Below are 19,344 nucleotides of genomic sequence, written 5' to 3' on the forward strand. Positions count from 1 at the left end.
CGTTGACTCTTCCATTGCTTGGAGGAGGAAATTCCAGGAACCTCCTGGACTGCTTATGGCCTGCTGTGTTGTCCCTCCAACAGATATTGGGGTGGCTCAAGTCCCCCGTGAGGACCAGGGCTTGTGAACACGAGGCTGGTCGTCTTTGTCTGTAGAGGGCCTCATCTGCTCGGTCTTTATGGCCGGGTGGCCTGTAGCAGACCCCCACTGTAATGTCACTTCTGTCTGCCCTCCCTTTAATCCTGACCGATAAGTTCTCTGTTGGCTCCTCATCCATCAGTTAAGAACCTCAATGAAGTAATAATTAGATGCTATGTAAATATGCCCAGCTGATGTAAGGCTCTCAAAATGTTTTTGCTGCTCACAAGGAGTCCTTTTTGCAGAAAAATGACTGTGGCAGGTCCTGACATTACTGCTAGAATGATGACAAGTTAACTGAGATTTCAACTGATCCCTATCACTGATGTGCACTGATTCAGTGTGATGAGATTTTCCTCTGCCTCTGTTCAGTATTTATAATTGTTTTTGCTACAAGGTCTGCTATTACCTAATGGCTTATTTACTGTTTGTTTTATAAAACCTGAAAGAAAAGGTTTCTTAGTAAGCTAATAAAGAGTAGTTGTTTGTATCTACTGTTATTTGGGGTTTTTTTAAACTTTGAAATCTTAGTTCATTTCCATGTAAATTCTGTCGAAGAAAAGTCTGTGAGGTGTTGAAAAATACTGAGCTTCACTGTAAGGAAATGTCATTTGACTTAATATGAATAATCCTCTGGATAATATTAAATATCTTACCTAAGTTATTAGCTGGTTATAAAGCATGTAAAACATCAGAAAACTAAATTTAAGTTAAGTTATTCTGTGGCCTAGTTTACTTTCATTGAATTGTCTTAAACAAAAATTATTTTGACGATTCACGATCACTACGAAGAATTTTACAATTTTACAAAATCTGTTTTTTCTAGGGATTTAAATTATAATAACATGGTAGAGTTCCCTGAAGCCATAAAAGCACTCCCAAGTCTAAAGGAGTTGTGAGTATTACTTATTCTCCCTTTTTACCAGTTTTCTTCCTCCTTTCCATAAATAAAAAGAGAAAAGAAATTCCTGGATTTAAGAATGCTGGTCTCATTATGCAGCAACCTAAATCAGATTAAGTTATGCTAAGTGAAGCTATAATTAAAGGAAAATGCAATCATCAGCTAGAGGGGGAACCTATTGAAAATTATTTTGGAGTTATATAAGCAAGCAATTATTCAGGAGAACCATTAGCATAGATCTTAATCATTGAGCTGGTTTTGGCCTCCAGTAGCAGAATGAAGTATTCACTGATCACACGTTTTCCTTGTCCCCTCCTTGAGAGAGGAGGAAGAAGAGAGAAAGCACAGGATCGTGTTTTGTACAGAATAGTTTAATGAAATATTTTCAGTTTAGCTGATGTGCACTAGACAGAAATCATACCTTCAAAGTTGTTCCTACAGTTTGACTTACTCCTATTTAACTACAATCCTATTTTTGGCAGGAATGGGAGTTGAGTAGGTGTGAAGAAAATTACTATTGGTTGAATTTACTGGCAGTATATTTTTAAATTTTGGGTTTCTTCTTTGCTAATATCTTTAGGGGATTTCACAGTAACTACATTTCCATAATTCCTGATGGTGCATTTGCAGGAAACCCCCTTCTAAGAACGATGTAAGTAATTTTCATGCATCTATTTTTAGTCTTTAGCAGACGATGACTATAAGAACAATAACTGAAACATGTTCTTCATTTTCCAGACATTTGTATGATAATCCTTTGTCTTTTGTGGGGAACTCAGCATTTCAGAATCTGTCAGATCTGCATTCCCTGTAAGTATCCTCTCAGCTACATAGTATACTAAATGGATAAGAAATGTTATGGCTAAGAACACAAAATAACTAAATTTTCTGACTGCCTCTTACCTTATAATTTTTTTGCAGTAAGCTTTAATAAACATTGTTATTGTTGGGAATATCCAGTTTCTTAAGAAGCTCTAGTAAATATGCTTTACAACCTTTTTATTTTTTTAATTTTTTTAAAAAATCTTCATTATCTTGCATAAGACACATAACCTCAGGCCAAATGCTCAGGTTCTTACTTAAACAAACTGCAATGTGTCCTAGGTGGTTTTTGAACAGAGATGTACATTGTGAGAATGTTTTGCAGGTTAGTGCATGCATGCTCTCGAAACGTGTCAGTTCTGGGGGTGACAAGTAAGCAAAATGGAGTGAGAACTTAAAACTGCAAACTACCTATGAGTTTATGCCCTTTTCCTATGTGTATTGATGTGACTCTTCCCGGCTTGGTGAATTCCAGTGGTTTGCTAATGGAGGAGTAATTTATTAAGCAAATTGCTAGTATATGCAGCAGTGAAAAAAACTTAGCTTTTACATGCTATTCGTGTGTAAAATTTAAACAAAAGCAGTAAGAATGTTAGAATGTCTCCTCAGTGAAAATATCTACCTGATAGCAGGATTGAATGTAACAATTCATTTGCATAATAGTTTACAGCTAATTTTTGTGGGGAATTTTTTAGGGTCATTCGGGGTGCCAGCATGGTGCAGTGGTTTCCTAATTTGACAGGAACGGTTAATCTGGAGAGCTTGTAAGTATCTTCTACAGAAATAATTTCCAATAATTTCTTGGGTTTGCCTTTTGTGAAGTGATTAAATATGACTAGTGGATCTGGAGAGCAACTGGATATATGTTCTCTTCCCTGTCAATAAATGTAATTATATAGCCTTCCTTACTGTGATACCTGGGTGCCTCTTAATTATTATTTTTTTAATAGGGTAAGCTGACAACAGCCTATGAAAAGGCCATTGATACTAACCCCCCTCTCCCAGAACTGAAAAACAGAAAAGTTGGCCTCTTCCAAAAAACCAACCCCCAAAAAATTTTGGTGGGTGAATCTAGCACCCTGAGAGCTGAGACACCATCCTTATTCTGCTCTTCCATATGCTTGTTATGCCATCTACCATCAACAACGCAAACATTTATGTATGGGTTGGTTTATTTTTTTCCCCCAGAACTCTAACAGGGACCAAGATAAACAGTATTCCTGTTAATTTATGCCAAGAGCAAAAGGTGCTACGAACTTTGTAAGTATATATCTTGTGCTGCTATTTTCATCTGCATCAAACTGTTTTAAAAGAAATTTAAATCTAATTTAAAGCAAAAGTATTGCTTAGAATCGCTCATCCTACTAGTTCTATGAAAGTTGGAAATCTCATTCTGGTTTCTTGACTCTTCAAATCAAGATTCATGGCAGAGTTGATGTAATGATTTATATTCCTGAAACAGGGTCCCCTTTATAGGGGTGCACTGTATTTGTTTCATATGTTATAAAAGATATGGTGCTGCAGAACAGTCTTTGCATCTTCAAATTCACTCAGCCACTATTCGTTCTTAACACAACAGTAGTCACCTACTTTCAGAGGTTAAGGAAGAGTTTAGTTATAGTGCTTTGACTTTTTGTGTTTGGGAACACAGAAGAGAGCATCAGGAACTAAGAGAAATGCAGATGAGGATTAGGAAGAGGATAGTAATACAAAGGCAAGACCGAAAAAGCAGTAAGGATGTGTTAAAATAAATGCAAAAAACCCCAGACTGGTAAATGAAACCATTGGGAGGGTAGAGGCAAAGACATGTTTACAAAGGATACACATGGGAAAATTTGGAACAAAAGAAAGTGCTGAAAAAGGTGTTCTGTTTTTTGGAAGAAAAACTGGAGAGAAGGAATGATGAGGTAGGATTTATTTTCAAATGGCAGTTTATATTTTGAACAGAAATTTGAAGATTGTTTGCAAGTCTCTCGTCTCCTTTTTTGCTGCGTAGGTTCACAGAAGATTTTGAACTTCCCTAGCTCTGCTTAGGGAGGTACCAGCACACTAAATCAAAATTTGCACAAAATTCCTCCATTGCATACCATCATCCAGTTTGTTCTGAAAAAGCAGATTATCAGTAAACCTGTTTAGATTACAACTCTCAGAATTCAGGGAATTTGTACAGTATGGTTTTGGGGTATGCAAATATCCAGATGCAGAGCTGAAAGCAGTGAAATAGAATAGAGAATATACATAGAAATAGAATATAGAATCAAAAATACTGGTTGGGAGGGATCTCATGAACTGTTGAAGCCCCTACAAAGGCACAGCCTGTTTCTCCATTACTTTTCAATTACAGGGCACTAGTGTCAGTTGTTAAGGTTTGTCATGGAGAGAGTTTTGGGATGAAATTTTTTTAATGCTTGCTTGCTTTACATCGCTGGCTGAATATTTCAGGAAAGTAAAAACCATAAAATTGTTCACTGAATTCAGAGGCAAAAAGAGAGAGGAGAGAGAAATGTAGCTTTTGAAAAGGTTACACAAATAGAGTGAACGTAAGGCAATGAATCAACATTTTACAGTTATATAGACAGCCTTATTTCTGCTATTTGCTGACTGTTGCAAGCTTGACATAGCAGTTATGTCTTTCTACGTTTTTGGGTGTGTGTATGTATAATCAAAGTACATAGTGGGGCTATTTAGGACAGCTGTGGAGAGATCACACATGTGATTCCCTTCATGATTTTCTTTAAACTGCCCTTAGTTTTTTCACAGCATGTTACTAACAGGAAGATTTTTCTGCCAATCCATTTAATGGTTTGTCGTTGTTTAACCCAGCAGGCAGCTAAACACTACACAGCCGTTCTCTCACTCCCCCTGCCCGCCCACAGTGGGAAGGGGGGGATGATCAGAAAAAAAAAAAGAGTAAAATTTGTGGGTTGAGATAAATACAGTTTAATAGGACAGCAGAAAAGAAGGGGGAAATAGTAATGATAAAAGAATTAGAATATACAAAACAAGTGATGCACAATGCAATTGCTCACCACCTGCCAACCGATGCCCAGCCAGTTCCCGAGCAGCAGCCCCCAGCCAGCTTTCCCTCCAGTTGATATACTCAGCATGACGTTATATGGTATGGAACATCCCTTTGGTCAGTTGGGGTCAGCTGTCCTGGCTGTATCTCCTACCGACTTCTTGTCCCCCCCCAAGCCTACTCACTGGCAGGGCAGTATGAGAAGCTGAAGAATCCTTGACCACTGCGTAGCAACAACTAAAACATCAATGTGTTATCAACATTATTCTCATCATACAATCCAAAACACCGCACTATACCAACTATTGGGAAGAAAATTGACTGTATCCCAACGGAAACCAGGACGTGGTTACAAGTGATGAGATGTTTCAGGCAGAAAAGAGTTGAACTAAGCACCTTTCTCCCATTTTCTGTTTTGAAGGGATTTGTCTTATAACAATATAAAGGACCTCCCAAGTTTTAAGGGCTGCCACTCCTTGGAAGAAATGTAAGTAGAAATACATGTTATTTATCTTAATTACCTCCTTAGTATGCTGAGTCTCTAGAAACTTTATTTGCTTCGTGTTTCATCCTAAGTTTCTAAGATTCAGGACAGAGATAATATGACCATCTCATGTGAGGAGTGTGCTGGACAGAAAATTCAACCACTTGGGGTTTCCTCAATTTAGCTAAGGTTTAATTGTTCCTCTGATGCGAAAAAGAACGAAGGGCACCTTAATCCTGCATTTCATAGTAGTACTGCTATACACATAAATGGAATGAGCATTTATGTGTTTTCCTTCCTGCCTCATATCTCTTCCAGTCTTCAGTTCCATCCATCAGCCTGTCCTTGCGTACAATGTTTTTTCCTCCAGCCCCTGTAAGACACGTTCAAAGCTCATCTTTGCTTTTCCTTACTTCACTGCTTTAAAGCTTCTTAAGCTTAATTTCCAGGCCCTATACAATGTTTCTGCCTGCATATGTTCCTACTTCTCCTTCTACCTCTGCTGCACTCAAGCTTCTTTCCCCTTCACCAGAGTGGGGCTGAGAGACTTCTCACAGGCCTTTCCTGTTACACTCTTGACATCTTCAGGCTTGTACACATGGTTAATTGTAAAGGCAGCTAGTGAACTGGACGTATAATTTGCCTGTTAGGTCCTGAGGTGTTACTCAGCATTTTCCTTTGATAAATCTGTATTTTGAGAAGTGAAAGTTCACTCAGGGTTAGAATATGCCTGAAGATTCCCTGCAGAATGAAGTAGATTTGTTTTAAATTTTAGTGTGACCCCCTCAAAGTTCACAAAATGTTACTTTTAGCTCGGAAATAATTCAGTCCACACTTAACAGTCTCTTCTAAATTAAGTGACTTGTGAATTGGGATTGGGCAGAGGTGCCATGAAAGAGCTTCGTGGTTGTATTAACATGGCTAATGCGAAATACTTAAACAGTTTGCCTACAAGGGGAAACAAGAAAAATCTTATTATTGGTCAGGCTAAATCTATATATGAGCAGGCATGAAACTACCCCTTGATTTGAATTCAGCCCAGTTAGCCAATAAACTTCTGTTTCTACTTTTCCACTTTGCAGTTCCTTGCAGCATAATCAAATCCATGAAATCACAGAGGATACCTTTCAAGGACTGTCCTCCCTTCGTATCCTGTAAGTGCACATAGCTGCATGCTGAGTAAAGCAAGATAATTTTTTTAATTCCCATGTAAACTGATGTTAGGGTTTGGTGTTACAAATCCGGCTGATGGCAAAGGGCCGGGTATGGTGGATCCTAAGGTGAAGCAAACGATGTACAAGAGATACTAGCAGCAGCCAGTTTCAGTCCTGTTCTTTCTATTCTCCATTTTGTTTTTCTAGCCTATATTTTTTTATAGATACATATATATTATGTATGGAGAGAAAAAAAGGAGGGGGTTTTTTTGGTAGCCTACTATTTTGCATTATATTTTTACTATATTATCCCATTATATAGTATTTATTGGAGAGATCCTGTCTGTTTTCCTCATGAGGAGCAGACAAGTAAACAAAATTATCCCTTCCCCTTACATCTCTAGCTGTATGAAAATTGTATAGGAACGCTGAAATTATCAGAAAAAAAATCCACAAATTGACAGGTGTTTTAAAAGAAGAGTCATAATACAAGTCATGGTGGTCCAGCGGGAGCTGGATCTGGAATTTGAAACCCAGCAAAGCCGCTGGCCTTCTGCTTGTTCTCGTGTTGTCTTCCCCCAGCCCTGCCGACGTGCCCTGCCGCAGGTGCGGTTGTCACCGCAGGGATCGTCCTGGCACCTTCAGCCTGGCCGTGGGTGGTGGCAGAGCCAGGCTCTACCTGGGGAGCGCAGGCTGAGCTGCTAGCACCAGGAAGGAAGGGAAAGGGGGCAGGAATGGGAGATGGATTCTGCTTTGGGGATGAGGTGAAGCAGGATACAGCTGCCTTACCGAGGGATTTGGCTGCTGCTGCACCTGGCTGACTGGGGAGAGAGGGGAAACGGGAGGGTTGTTCAGCTTTGCTGACAAAGGCATAATGTCTTTGTCACCTTGGCTTTTTTTCTCCGTACGGTGGCTGTTAACAAAGTTTTGATGAAACTGCTAAAATAATCTCATTTGGCATTCATTGCAGCGACCTCAGTAGAAATCGGATCCATCAGATCCACAAGGAAGCTTTCACCACTGTTGGAGCTATTGTTAACCTGTAAGTAGGCTATTCTGTGCAGCGACCTCCTCTCTCTATCATTAAACTTGTGAAATAGTAAATATTTTTAGCTTAAAATTAATACGTGCCCATCGTGTTTCATCTCTGTGAATCACGAAACCTCTCGCTAGCTGAACATATGCAGGGCACGCTTCTTTAAAGTGCCTGCTGCGCTGACAGGCATTTGCCAGACCACAACCTCAATATGGCACTTGAAAAAGCCTTCCTACTTCAATGAAATGTATGCTATAGGATCTTCAAACGTACTTTGTTGTAACACTGTCTTAATATTCACGTTTCAGAGACCTAAGTTTCAATGAACTCACTTCAGTTCCAACGGAAGGATTGAGTGGACTGAACCAGCTTAAACTTGCAGGCAATTCTGAGTTGAAAGAAGCTTTGGCAGCAAAGAACTTTGCAAAGCTCCGGTACGTTGGTAAATAACACCAGAGAGCCTTGCTTATTTTGACAGTAACAAGTAATGTGACAATAAATGAAGCCAGTTCAGATAATACTCATGACAAATGGTCAGACCCTTTGCTGAGTCCTGTAGTGCCTTAACGTTGGTATATATATGAAAGGGCATCTGTCTCTTCTGGTATAGAAGCCATTTGCAGACAATTTTCTTGGAACCTTTTGTATTTTTACTCCACCGCTTTTCAGGAAGTTATCATATGACTTTGGAGTAGTGGTTTGGGTGGATTCCATTTGTTATTGAACTGAGCACATCTGTCATTCAGAGTGTGGAAAACGGGAGCAGATGCGCAGGTGTCTGATTCCATAATCACCGTGCTTTATACATACGCTGTTTATTCTTGGAGGCAAATAATAAAGAGTAACAGTAATGTTTCAAATGGAAACCTTGTACTTATTTCAGTGGGAGGTGGATCAAACAGTGATTAACTGCTTTGCATTTTCAAAGATCCTTCTGCACCTTAAGAAGAAGCAGTTAAAAATTGTTTCCCATAGTGTCTGATGGAAAAAATGGAGACGAAGATACTGTTAATTTGTTGTAAGGCCAGCAAATGAATCCATGTCACTTTTAGAATCAGGCTTCAGCGGTCCTGTGGACACAGCAGATCTGTTTTTGGGTTTTGATGTGTGTTTGAGAACTAATGCATTGTGGGATCCTTTAGGCTGATGTTCCTCCCCAATGTTTACCAGAACAGAATTCAGGAACAGTACTGCAGATAGTTGATACTGTAGCCTTGAGTCAGAAAAATTAGCTTCTGTCTGCTATTATCTCACTGTTTATGTGAACTTTTAAAAACTCTCTGTGCAGCTGTACTTCTTCTCTACCAGAATTAATGGTATGTACCATTTCTGTCAAACACACAAAAAAATAGGGGGGGGAAATCTCCTTTCAGGGCCACAAAATGAAGTGAGAAGAAAAGATGTAATTTTTAACGTTGTGGTCATCTGGGAATTAACCTTCTTAAAAAGCAGTTACTCTTCAATTAACTTGCTTAATTAGCTTCTAGTTTAATTTGTACAGCAACACCACAAACACTGGTCGGAATTTGATTTGTACATGGAGTGGAATGAGTAGTAGAGAGCTAAACATCACAGAATTTTCTTTGTACCCGTTGCAGCAGACGAGACTTGGATCCATCACTTATCCTTTATCTCATTGCAGAAGTTCATCAGAAATGGTTACAACTGATCCAATTTGAAATAGTTTACTATTAACAACTATGACCAAAAGAAGCTTCAGTTTTAGCACTGAAGTGAGCCACTGAAATATTTTTAATAGATGGTAATCTTCGGTTACAATGGGTAACGGTCTTTGATGTTCTGCCTGTATTTCAGGTCACTCTCTGTACCGTATGCTTACCAGTGCTGTGCATTTTGGGGTTGTGATTCTTATTTAAACTCTAATGCTGAAGATTCCAGTCACCAAGATCAAGGTGCCTTGATGGATCGCGAGAAGGGTAAGTGTTTCGTTGTACTAAACTGGCAGTGTTATTTTGGGCCAGACTAGACCGAATAACAGTGTATGTTGTCTTTGAATAAGGAAATTTGGAAAAATGTGTATCTTTATAAGGATACAAAAGCTGTCTCTGAAAGTGCTTAGCAGTTACTTACAGATCGGCAGTGCCATGTTCCTTCTAAATGCGTGAAATGGATTTATCTGAGAGTGTAAGATTTGCCTATTTTTTATTAATTAAAAAAAAATCCATATTTTAAAAAAATTCTAAACTGCTGGTATTGTTTCTGTCATTTTCTGCTCTGGCAGAAATGGTTCTCAGTATTTCAGCCTTCCTGTTCAGAAAGGACTTATCCTTCCACTGACTACTTCAAGGCCCATAGATCTTTCCCTGGTGATGAAAGATGTTGCTGCTTTGTTAGAAAGCATTCCGAGTAGCTGGGACAGGCAGTAGTAATTCAACTGCTGCAGCGATTTCCGCACTGAGCGTTTGACCTTACGTAACAAACTGGAACAGCTCCACTTGTTAAAGCTTGAATGTTGGTGAAGTGTTAGGCCTTTGATCTTTCAAAGGACTATTTCCATCCTAGGCAGCTTCATTGCATTTCACTTTTTTTTTTTTCTTTCCTGCAACTAACCTGTTTTTAATTTTTACTTGGAAACAGCTGATGCAGATGTTCTAAGAAATGAGGAAAATGAGGAACTGGGACAGACTATTATTCACTGTACACCAGCAACAGGTAAATCTTATAATGTGCTTTAGCCACATTGTGAACTTCAGGCATGGTGTTATGCAAATAGCTGTCTGCAGAATTACATGTTTCATTCCTTGTAGTCATTCTGTACACAGAAGATTAAATTCTGCAATGCCTGGGTGAAACTTCATTTGATGTCAGTGTTGTTTTGGATGAGCAGTCACAAAGATTTGGCTCAGCTTTAGACACATAGCACTATATCGGAGAACTATGCTAGGAGAAAAACAGAAGTTTTGTTCCATAAGCAGAACACTCAAGACGGTAATACTTCTATTTGGAGCCTGCTGTGTTTAATGCACTGCCCCCTAATTCTGCATTACTCTTGCCAAAGAGATGTCTGTGGAGCAGGCTGTATGAATGCTCATCTGTTTCAGTGAGAAGTCAGCCTGTGCTTTAAAAGCTTAACTCAAACTGCTGTCATTGGTGGTTTTAACTAAGCTTGATGTCTTTGCAGAAGAGAGGATGAGGAACGCTCGTGTGATCGGTTCCCCAGCCCTGCTATAGCCGCATTAACTGACAGTAGAGGGCTATTACAAGTAGCTGGAGCAGGCAGTAGCATCTTAAACTGCTACAGATATTTGCCCAATGAGTAGTCTTATTGGCATACCAGAACTGCTCCAACTCGGGCTTGAACAGTCCAGGAGTGCTGAAAGTCTTTGATCTTGCAAACTAATATTTTCATTCTAGGCAGCTTTGTTGCTGCCCTTCTGCTTATCTTCCTCAAACTGCAAATTTCCACACGTGGTTCCACTCAGCTCCTAAAGCGCTTGCTCTGGTGCCTCCTGCTTCCTTGCCTTTGCCATGGGCTCTCCAGAGGATTCCTTCTATACATCTTGTACCCTCCTGTTTGCATAAACAGGAATACATAGATGGGGGGAACTGTGTGCTTCCAGTGAAGTTACTTCTGGATGAGCAGGGGTTTTCCAAGTCTTGTTTCATTCTCTTCTCCTAAACTGGTATTTTACATCCATTATGAAAATCTGTTGGGTCTTCGTCTTTTGGGCTAGCTCCAGCTTTAGTATACAGAATATCACAGGGATTTCTTGATCACAGCCAAAAAAAATTGTGGTCAGAAAGTCAAATACATTATTAATGTAACTGTACGTGATCTAAGAATTAATTTGACGAAGGCTACTTATTTGCTTTTGATCTCCTGTTCACAGAATGAGAATTCAGATGGTGTGTTACATGGGTTAAATCTTTAAAGCCTGTAGCTCTCTTCTCTTTTTTTGCCCATGCCAGAGATGCTGTAGCTCTAAAAGGGAAGGAAGAGCTTGTTTTACAAGTTCACAATTTGCCTTGTTTTTCACCAGTCCCTCCCATACTAACAACTTGTTTTCTATGCCATGCTGTCGTCTGGTCATAAGTAGGACACTCCACCCACGGTGTAAGTTGTGAATCATTGCTCATCTCGTAGATCCACTTTCCGCTTTGCCTAATGGCAGGAGTGGATTGCTGAACAGTGGCACTCAAGTAGCAAAGCACTGAAAGCCGTGAAACTCATCCTTCCGAGCATGAACTTCCCCTGGTGGGCTGGGAATATTAGCGAGAGAGGAGGGTAACTTTTAGCTCTAAGGATAGTTAGACCTTGGGAGAAAGACAAGGGAGGAAAGTGTGGTGGGGTTGGTTTGTCTGAAGATACCTCACTGTACAGCTACTAGAAAACAGACTTCAGATTGATTTTGGAAGCACAGCATCAGCATTTTTAAATTTCCTAAGTAGGAAGTTGTTTTTATTTTTAAGTAGACTCAGTTTAGCAGCTGTTGTTGCATCATGTGAATGTACTGCAAAAATAGTTATTTTGGCAAGAATGTCTTACTTGGGAATACCTGCAAAAAAAGGGGATTTTACTGGTCTGATAATCCAGATAGCACCGTTATTCCTGCCCAGAAATGAAGCTTGCTCGTTTAAACAAAAAGATTCTTTTTTGACTTGTCAGTTCAGTAATTTCTGGAAGTTGCTTTAGGCCTCGGGAGACTTTTGCACTGACATTTAATCGTTCTCCGCAGTTGCTGCAGCCCACATTTGAGATGGGTTGTACTTACCTTTCACCTGCCTAAAGGGAAGGCAAGAGCTGCGCAGAGCCAGGAGTCGCCGGCTGAATCCGGCTCAGAAGCTCCGGCCCGAGGTTGCAGCACAATTTGGCATTTTTCTGCTTTGCCTCCAGCTCCCAGTGTGCCCGACTGCAGGGAGAGATCCCCAGCTATTGTGCTTTGGACAATTAGCTGTGCTTAATGGGGATGTAGGAGAGGTTAAACTCTTCTAATTGTTACTTAAAATCAGTAGGATTTCCCTATGGAATAAATAGCAATTAGAAGGATTAGAAGGGTAAGCAGTAGTAGTGACCTTTTTTACTTGTCTCGCCTCATATTATTTTGCTTGTTGGAAGTTTTTTATTATTTAAGCTTTTTTAAGTGGCAAAAGAAGAAGAAAAAAATAATTTTCCTTATATGACTTTCCAAGCTCACAGTGCCCTTCAGTGACGGGGGTGGGGCTTGTGGTGAATTCCTGTCCCTATTAAAGCTGATAAATTGAATTTGTCGGCTGTTTTACAGATATTTCCTTGTGACCAAAAGTTACTCCAGGAGGCATGGTTGTGAATCATTTTTTGAGAGAACACGTTGCTTCTAAAAAATTCTTTCCCCCACTTGCTTTTGTTTTGTTACCAATTTTTTTTATGAAGTATGAAATATAAAGAAAATAAAAAGTATTTAGGTGGCATTAATAAAAGCTATTTTGAGTAGCTAAAAGGTAATTAAGTTTGTTTAGCTAGCTTGTTTATACAAAGTATTCTCAAGTGACCATTCATCGCAGTAATTATTTCAGGCATAATTAATTAGTAAATAGCTTCAGCAGAATAGTTTACTTTTAACTGTCCTATTTAGCAATTCAGCTGTGTACTCTATTCATGAATTAATGAGTTCTCTTGTAATACCTTTTGAAAATCTTGCTTATTCAGGCATGATTTTTTTTCCTAAATTGGTTGTGCTTATGTTTGGTTTTTTGTTGTTTTTTTTGTTGTTTTTTTTTTTTTTTTTCTTCTAGGTGCTTTTAAGCCTTGTGAATATTTATTGGGCAGCTGGATGATTCGACTTACTGTCTGGTTTATTTTTTTGGTTGCTTTGTTCTTCAACCTGCTTGTCATGTTAACAATATTTGCATCCTGTACTCCATTGCCATCTTCCAAACTGTTTATAGGCCTGATTTCTGTCTCTAACTTATTTATGGGAGTCTATACTGGTATTTTAACTTTCTTGGATGCTGTCTCTTGGGGAAGATTTGCTGAATTTGGCATATGGTGGGAGACTGGCAGTGGTTGCAGAGTTGCTGGGTTTCTTGCAGTCTTTTCGTCAGAAAGTGCCATTTTTTTCCTGATGTTGGCAGCTGTTGAACGGAGCTTCTCTGCGAAGGAGATCATTAAAAAGGGGAAAAGCAATCGCCAAAAACAATTTCAAATTGCGGCAGTTTTTGCTTTCCTGTGTGCTGTGGTAGCGGGATGCTTACCACTTTTTTATAAAGCGGAGTACTCGGCATCACCCCTTTGCTTGCCCTTCCCCACTGGAGAAACGCCTTCGTTAGGTTTCACAGTAACTCTAGTGCTCCTGAATTCATTAGCGTTTTTGCTAATGGCTGTTATCTACACTAAACTGTATTGCAACTTGGAAAAAGAGGACCTCTCCGAGAACTCGCAGTCCAGCATGATTAAGCATGTCGCTTGGCTAATCTTCACGAACTGCATCTTTTTCTGCCCTGTTGCGTTTTTCTCATTTGCACCGTTGATCACCGCGATCTCTATCAGCCCTGAAATCATGAAGTCTGTTACTTTGATATTTTTCCCATTACCTGCTTGCCTGAATCCAGTTCTGTACGTGTTCTTCAACCCAAAGTTCAAGGAAGACTGGAAGTTGCTCAGGCGCTACATGAGCAGGAAGAACGGAGCGGTAGCGATCGCCAACGCTCAAGGGGGCTGCGCGGCGCAGGATTTCTACTACGACTGCGGCGTGTACACCCATTTGCAGGGTAACATCGCCGTGTGCGAATGTTGCGAATCGCTCCTCTTATCCAAGCCCGTGCCCTGTAAACATTTAATAAAATCACACAGCTGCCCCGCGCTGGCGGTGGTGCCTTGTCAAAGGCCGGACGGCTACTGGTCGGACTGCGGCACCCAGTCAGCCCACTCCGACTACGCGGACGAGGACGACTCCTTTGTCTCGGACAGCTCAGACCAAGTGCAGGCCTGCGGCCGCGCGTGTTTCTACCAAAGCCGAGGATTCCCTTTGGTTCGCTACGCCTACAACATACCGAGAATTAAAGACTGAAAAGGCTTTGTGCCATCAGCTGTTCCAATAAAGAGGTATAACGCTTCGTAGACTGTTGCCTGTTTTGACCTTTCGAGCAGGAAGCACTTTTGTAATCATCATTTAGTGTCGTTTATAAAGAAGGGAAGCGGGCAGTAACTTCTTGAGCCATACGTTTAAAAATAATTAAACAAATAAATCGATTGCCCTGACTGTAAATAATTGGTAAACCAAATTTGTTACCCAATATTTTTACTCTTTCCACGCGATAGTGGTTTCTTTTATACGGTTTTTTACATGCTAGTGGCGTGTTTCCACGTTGTACTCCAGTTGTACTTTACTTCTGCTGTTGGCAAGGTAAGTTCTGTTGATGTTTTTTCTTTATTTTTTCTGCCAAAGCACAATATAAAGGACAGCTGTTTAATATTAAAGAAATTATTTTTAAATGTGACTTTTCTATAATTAAGCAAAAAAACCTCTCTTGCTAGCTTTGTATAGTGTATTCAGCATTGAATCTCAGGATGAATTTTACTGCAGGGCCAAAAAAGGGACTAATTCTCCCATACATAACTGTGACAGCAATATAGGAATACCAAGTTTGTTTTGTATTTCAAGCCAACGTTCAATTTTTTAAAAAAAAGGTCACGTTACAATAAAGCACTCGTGTAATCTACGCTACCTGTAGACTATGAAATAAGCGTAGTAAGAGCTGTCAGGAATAATAGGGTTGAACGCATTTTTCCAGTGATGATGCATGACTTCAGGTGAACCACAGCAACTTTCTTCAGTATTATGCAGTCGGGTCACACTGTTGGAAGGAGTTATCGATGCATCGGTGGGTGTTAGCAGTGCTGTCGATGTATACAGCTCGTGTCTTTGCAGAAAGACTGGGGAATACTGCAGCCTGTTGAATGTTGCAACACCCCAATAATATCTACAAACAGACTTGAGATTTTAGCAAATAGAGGGAAAACAGAAAGCAATTTTGCAATAAAAGAAAACCATTTTTGCCAATTATTTTGCTGAGAGTGAAGTACACTGTGCAAAGTCACTGATTTTCATGTAAATCAGTGCCCTATTTTAAAACCATTCAAGTCCTGCGACCCAAATGATTTAAGTACAATCAGTGATCCATTTATCTACGTTTAGTTTGAAATCTGATCGATATAAAGTTATGAATGCATGATTAAGTAATTACGTATGTTTCTTAAACAAAACACTAAATCGAGAGCAAATCCACTGCCATCCTAGTTACTCTGGAGACATTCTCATTAAGATTTAAAGCTAGATTGCTGTTTTAAGAATTAAACTGTATATACTGTTCATACAATGAATTTTTATCTTTGTATTGTAAATTATTTGATAGGGCACATGATGGGAAATGTGGCTTCAGTTCATTTTGTTAATTAAAGCTACCTCCTAAACAATAGTGGCTGCCAGTAGCAGAATGTTTAAAATGTGGTTTTATATACTTTTTGCATTGTAAATAGACATGGTTGTATATTGTCACTGTAATAAAAACAGAATCCTTGTATATCAAAATCATGTAGTTTGTACAAAGTATGGGAGGATTATTTACTGTATGCTGTTAATTTTGTAAGCCAAAATATTCACATGTAAAAACAAGAGAGAAGAAAACCAACCCAGAGTTGTTAATTCTTATATTTACACTCGTGAATATTACATCTGCAATTAGCATGGAATGTTACACTGAGAGCAAATAAAGGGTACATGACTATTGATTGTTATTTATCTCTGTTTTTCAAAAGTTAAGGCTGAAAATGGTGCACATGTGAAATTATTGAGCGTAAATAACGTGTCATTTGCTCTCCACTGCGTGTGGTGAGAGTTTAGGAAAAAATTGCCAGCAAAGTAAGAAAGTTGCCAATTTGCAAGTGGATTTATGATCTCGGACTGATGCTGACTCTTGGCATGCAAAAGGTTAAAACCTTCAGAGAAGTGTTTGCCCTCTTAGAAAGCAATCTCTTTAATAAAGATATTACTACATATTGTATTTGTGTTGAAATGTTTTTAGTATGGCTTGGAAAAATCATACAGATGATGATTTTGGTTTTGATAAGATTTCCATGCTGAGAGTTGTGCGGGGGTGGGGTTAGCCATAGTCTTGTAAGAGTCCCAGCCTGTTCCACACTCTCTATGTTGGCCAACCAGTCACAGGTAACGAGCCTGCTTCTGACAAGAATACTTCTCAAAAAGGACAAGAAATGTCAGATGCCATTTCATAATCGGTAGGGAAGGAAATCCAACTGTCAACTTCAAACAGTGTTTTTGAGTATGGATTTATTTCTTCTTCTGTTTTACAAATGAGTTTTCACTGAAATGCTATTAAAGTGGTCAGATGTGATCCGTTTGGAGTTAGTGTTTAATTCATACATCAATATGGTTTTGATTTAATGCAGTCAGCCCAGTGTCTTCCAACACACACAGGTTTTATCTGCTGGTACAGGTGAAAACACAGGCACCGGCTACTAAAATCAGCCCGTCAAGAAGCAGTGCTGCAAAACTTGCCTGTCTCAACATCGCCACGTGCCCAACCCCTTTGGACGATCGCGTAGGGAGAACCCGGAGAAACCAGGTACTCGGTGCCTCTGTGTCGTGTCTTTGATGGACAAGCGGGTCTCGGTAGCAGGGCACAATGTTTGGATGCTCACAGCCACAATAGGAAAGGGATCCACTGGGAACTTGCTCCCTCTCCTCCCCCCCTCCAAAAGCGGTATCATGTATGTGGGGACAACTTGCCTTAAAGCTGTGCTGTGTTAGCAATGCGTGCGGTTTTTCAGTTACCTCTGTACAAGCGGCTTTCAGAGCTGTCGCCCAGGCAGCCTTCTCCTTTAGCGAGGCAAAGCTTCCTAATTTCAGTTTTGATACTCAAATGACTGAAACTTCACAAGTTAGACTCTTCTGGGGTGTCCGCAGGAAAGAAATCCTGTGATTTCCTAGAGTCTAAAGCTAGCCGAAACTGTTCTTACGTGGCGATGTCACATACCTTGCTTCTAAACCCTTCTGAACAGCTGCTGTTCTGAGCCCAGCGCTGGATTTAGCAGACGAAAAGAATTTGCTCTTGGCTTTAAATAAAGGAAAACTTACGACAAGGAGAATGTTTGTTTGTTTGTTTGTTTTCCTTCCTCATCTGCTGCTGTTGTGAGGAAGCAGCTTTCTGCAGGGAGGCAGTCGCAAATAAGATTGCCAAAGTTGTTGCTAAGGTATTCCCTACCTTTCCCCCCCATTGAGAGTAATTTCTTACGGACAGCTATTGGCCTGCTCTGTGGCACTATGCTGATGAGATCTTTTAATTTGAAACGGAGCCTTTTTATTCTCTTACAAAAATAATGCATCTACTTAAGCAACTTTTTGGTCCAGATCCCTTTTACCCCTTTTCATTTCTTTCCAGTAGCACTTCCTATTTTTAATCATAAATTTACTCAGAAATTTCCAAGTTACACAAAGATACTTTTCTCTAATAATTCTTTTGACCTTGATTACTATTTTTAAGCCTTCAGTTTTAATTTACAGGGTAATATTTTTAATTAAAAGCACCCTGCAGAGTTTGTTTCATATGTACTCTCAATAATTTTTAATTACATAGATGCTTTTGATCTTTTGCTGCTAGCATAGGTTTATTTTTAGCAAGAGATTTTTTTTAATATTACCTTGCACGTATCGTACAGTAGCATCTGACTGATTTACACTGAGCACTAGAGCTCAGCTGAAGTTAATTCAGTAAATAAGGAAATGAATTAAATCTCAAGTGGGGTAATACATCACAAATTACTGTTTTCTTTACTGTTGCATACTGTAAGAACTTGGAGGGTGAATGGACGCATTTCATATGTTGCGTTCACGGCACTATGCTACTATAAAATTTAGGTTTTACCGAAGAAATACTAGTTAATGGTCGCTGTGGCATTTACTGTAAGGAAATTATTTAGATTTGAGGCTAACAAAATACGAAGTGTCTCACTGGTTTCCAGTAAAAAAACTATAACCTGTAAGTGTGTTTTGAAAACTTCAGCCCAAAAATGAACAACTCAATCTGTTAACTGCAGCTTTAAAAAGAGATAAAGACTTTGTGCAGAAGCATAAACTAGCTGAACAAGCAAAGGCTGTTCAAAAGCAGCAGGGCTGTGATCTCCAACTAACGTAAAACAGCTGAGTTGAGGAGATCCTGCTATTGGTTCAAAAAGATGGGATTTGAATAGAAATGTGTTTTGTAGAGTTCTTGCACATTCCCCTAAGCGAGAGAGAAATTCTCACCTTCTGGAGGCCGCGCTCCTTGAACGCAGATGGCTCCGCATCTGCGGTCAACAGAATCTGGACTGGGACCAGCAGCGGGTACAGTGTATTGCACAGATGAGAGTACACCGTGCCGTGAAGGAAACCTGAAGCAATCCAGGACCTCTCAGATTTCGCAGCCTCTAGTCAAGCAGAACTACACGTGCAGGCACCAAAATAGCCACTAGAAGAGTATAGACAGTGCTTGGTCAGCTCTGACACCGAGCGTGGAGCCAAGTAGCTTGCTTTCTCGCTCCCGTGCCTGCTGCACCATTTTTCCCTTGTCCTGGTTTCAGCTGGGATAGAGTTAATTATTTTTTTTTTTCTAATAGCTGGTATGGAGCTATGTCTTGGATTCAGTATGAGAATAATCTTGATAACACACTGATGTTTTCAGTTGTTGCTAAGTAGTGTTTAGACTTAAGGATTTTTCAGCTTCCCATGCCCAACCAGCAAGAAGGCTGGAGGGGCACAAGAAGTTGGGAGGGGACACAGCCAGGGTGGCTGACCC

At 39.8% G+C, this 19,344-nt stretch overlaps 1 protein-coding gene across 1 annotated transcript in view; it reads left to right on the plus strand.

Annotated features, from left to right (window-relative positions):
- The window catches only part of LGR4 (leucine rich repeat containing G protein-coupled receptor 4), an 85,043-nt gene extending 68,489 nt beyond the window's left edge, over positions 1-16,554 (plus strand). Inside the window, exons 7-18 of the mRNA XM_049821401.1 lie at positions 965-1,033; positions 1,620-1,691; positions 1,778-1,849; positions 2,557-2,625; positions 3,050-3,121; positions 5,302-5,367; positions 6,447-6,518; positions 7,489-7,560; positions 7,863-7,988; positions 9,370-9,491; positions 10,153-10,227; positions 13,288-16,554. Coding sequence (XP_049677358.1) covers positions 965-1,033; positions 1,620-1,691; positions 1,778-1,849; positions 2,557-2,625; positions 3,050-3,121; positions 5,302-5,367; positions 6,447-6,518; positions 7,489-7,560; positions 7,863-7,988; positions 9,370-9,491; positions 10,153-10,227; positions 13,288-14,561 — 2,161 coding nt within the window. The 3' untranslated portion in view covers positions 14,562-16,554. The remainder of the gene's footprint in view (positions 1-964; positions 1,034-1,619; positions 1,692-1,777; positions 1,850-2,556; positions 2,626-3,049; positions 3,122-5,301; positions 5,368-6,446; positions 6,519-7,488; positions 7,561-7,862; positions 7,989-9,369; positions 9,492-10,152; positions 10,228-13,287) is intronic.
- Positions 16,555-19,344: the final 2,790 nt, after the last annotated feature.

This window comes from Accipiter gentilis, chromosome 17 (assembly GCF_929443795.1).
Source record: "Accipiter gentilis chromosome 17, bAccGen1.1, whole genome shotgun sequence".
Classification (NCBI taxonomy): Eukaryota; Metazoa; Chordata; class Aves; order Accipitriformes; family Accipitridae; genus Astur; species Astur gentilis.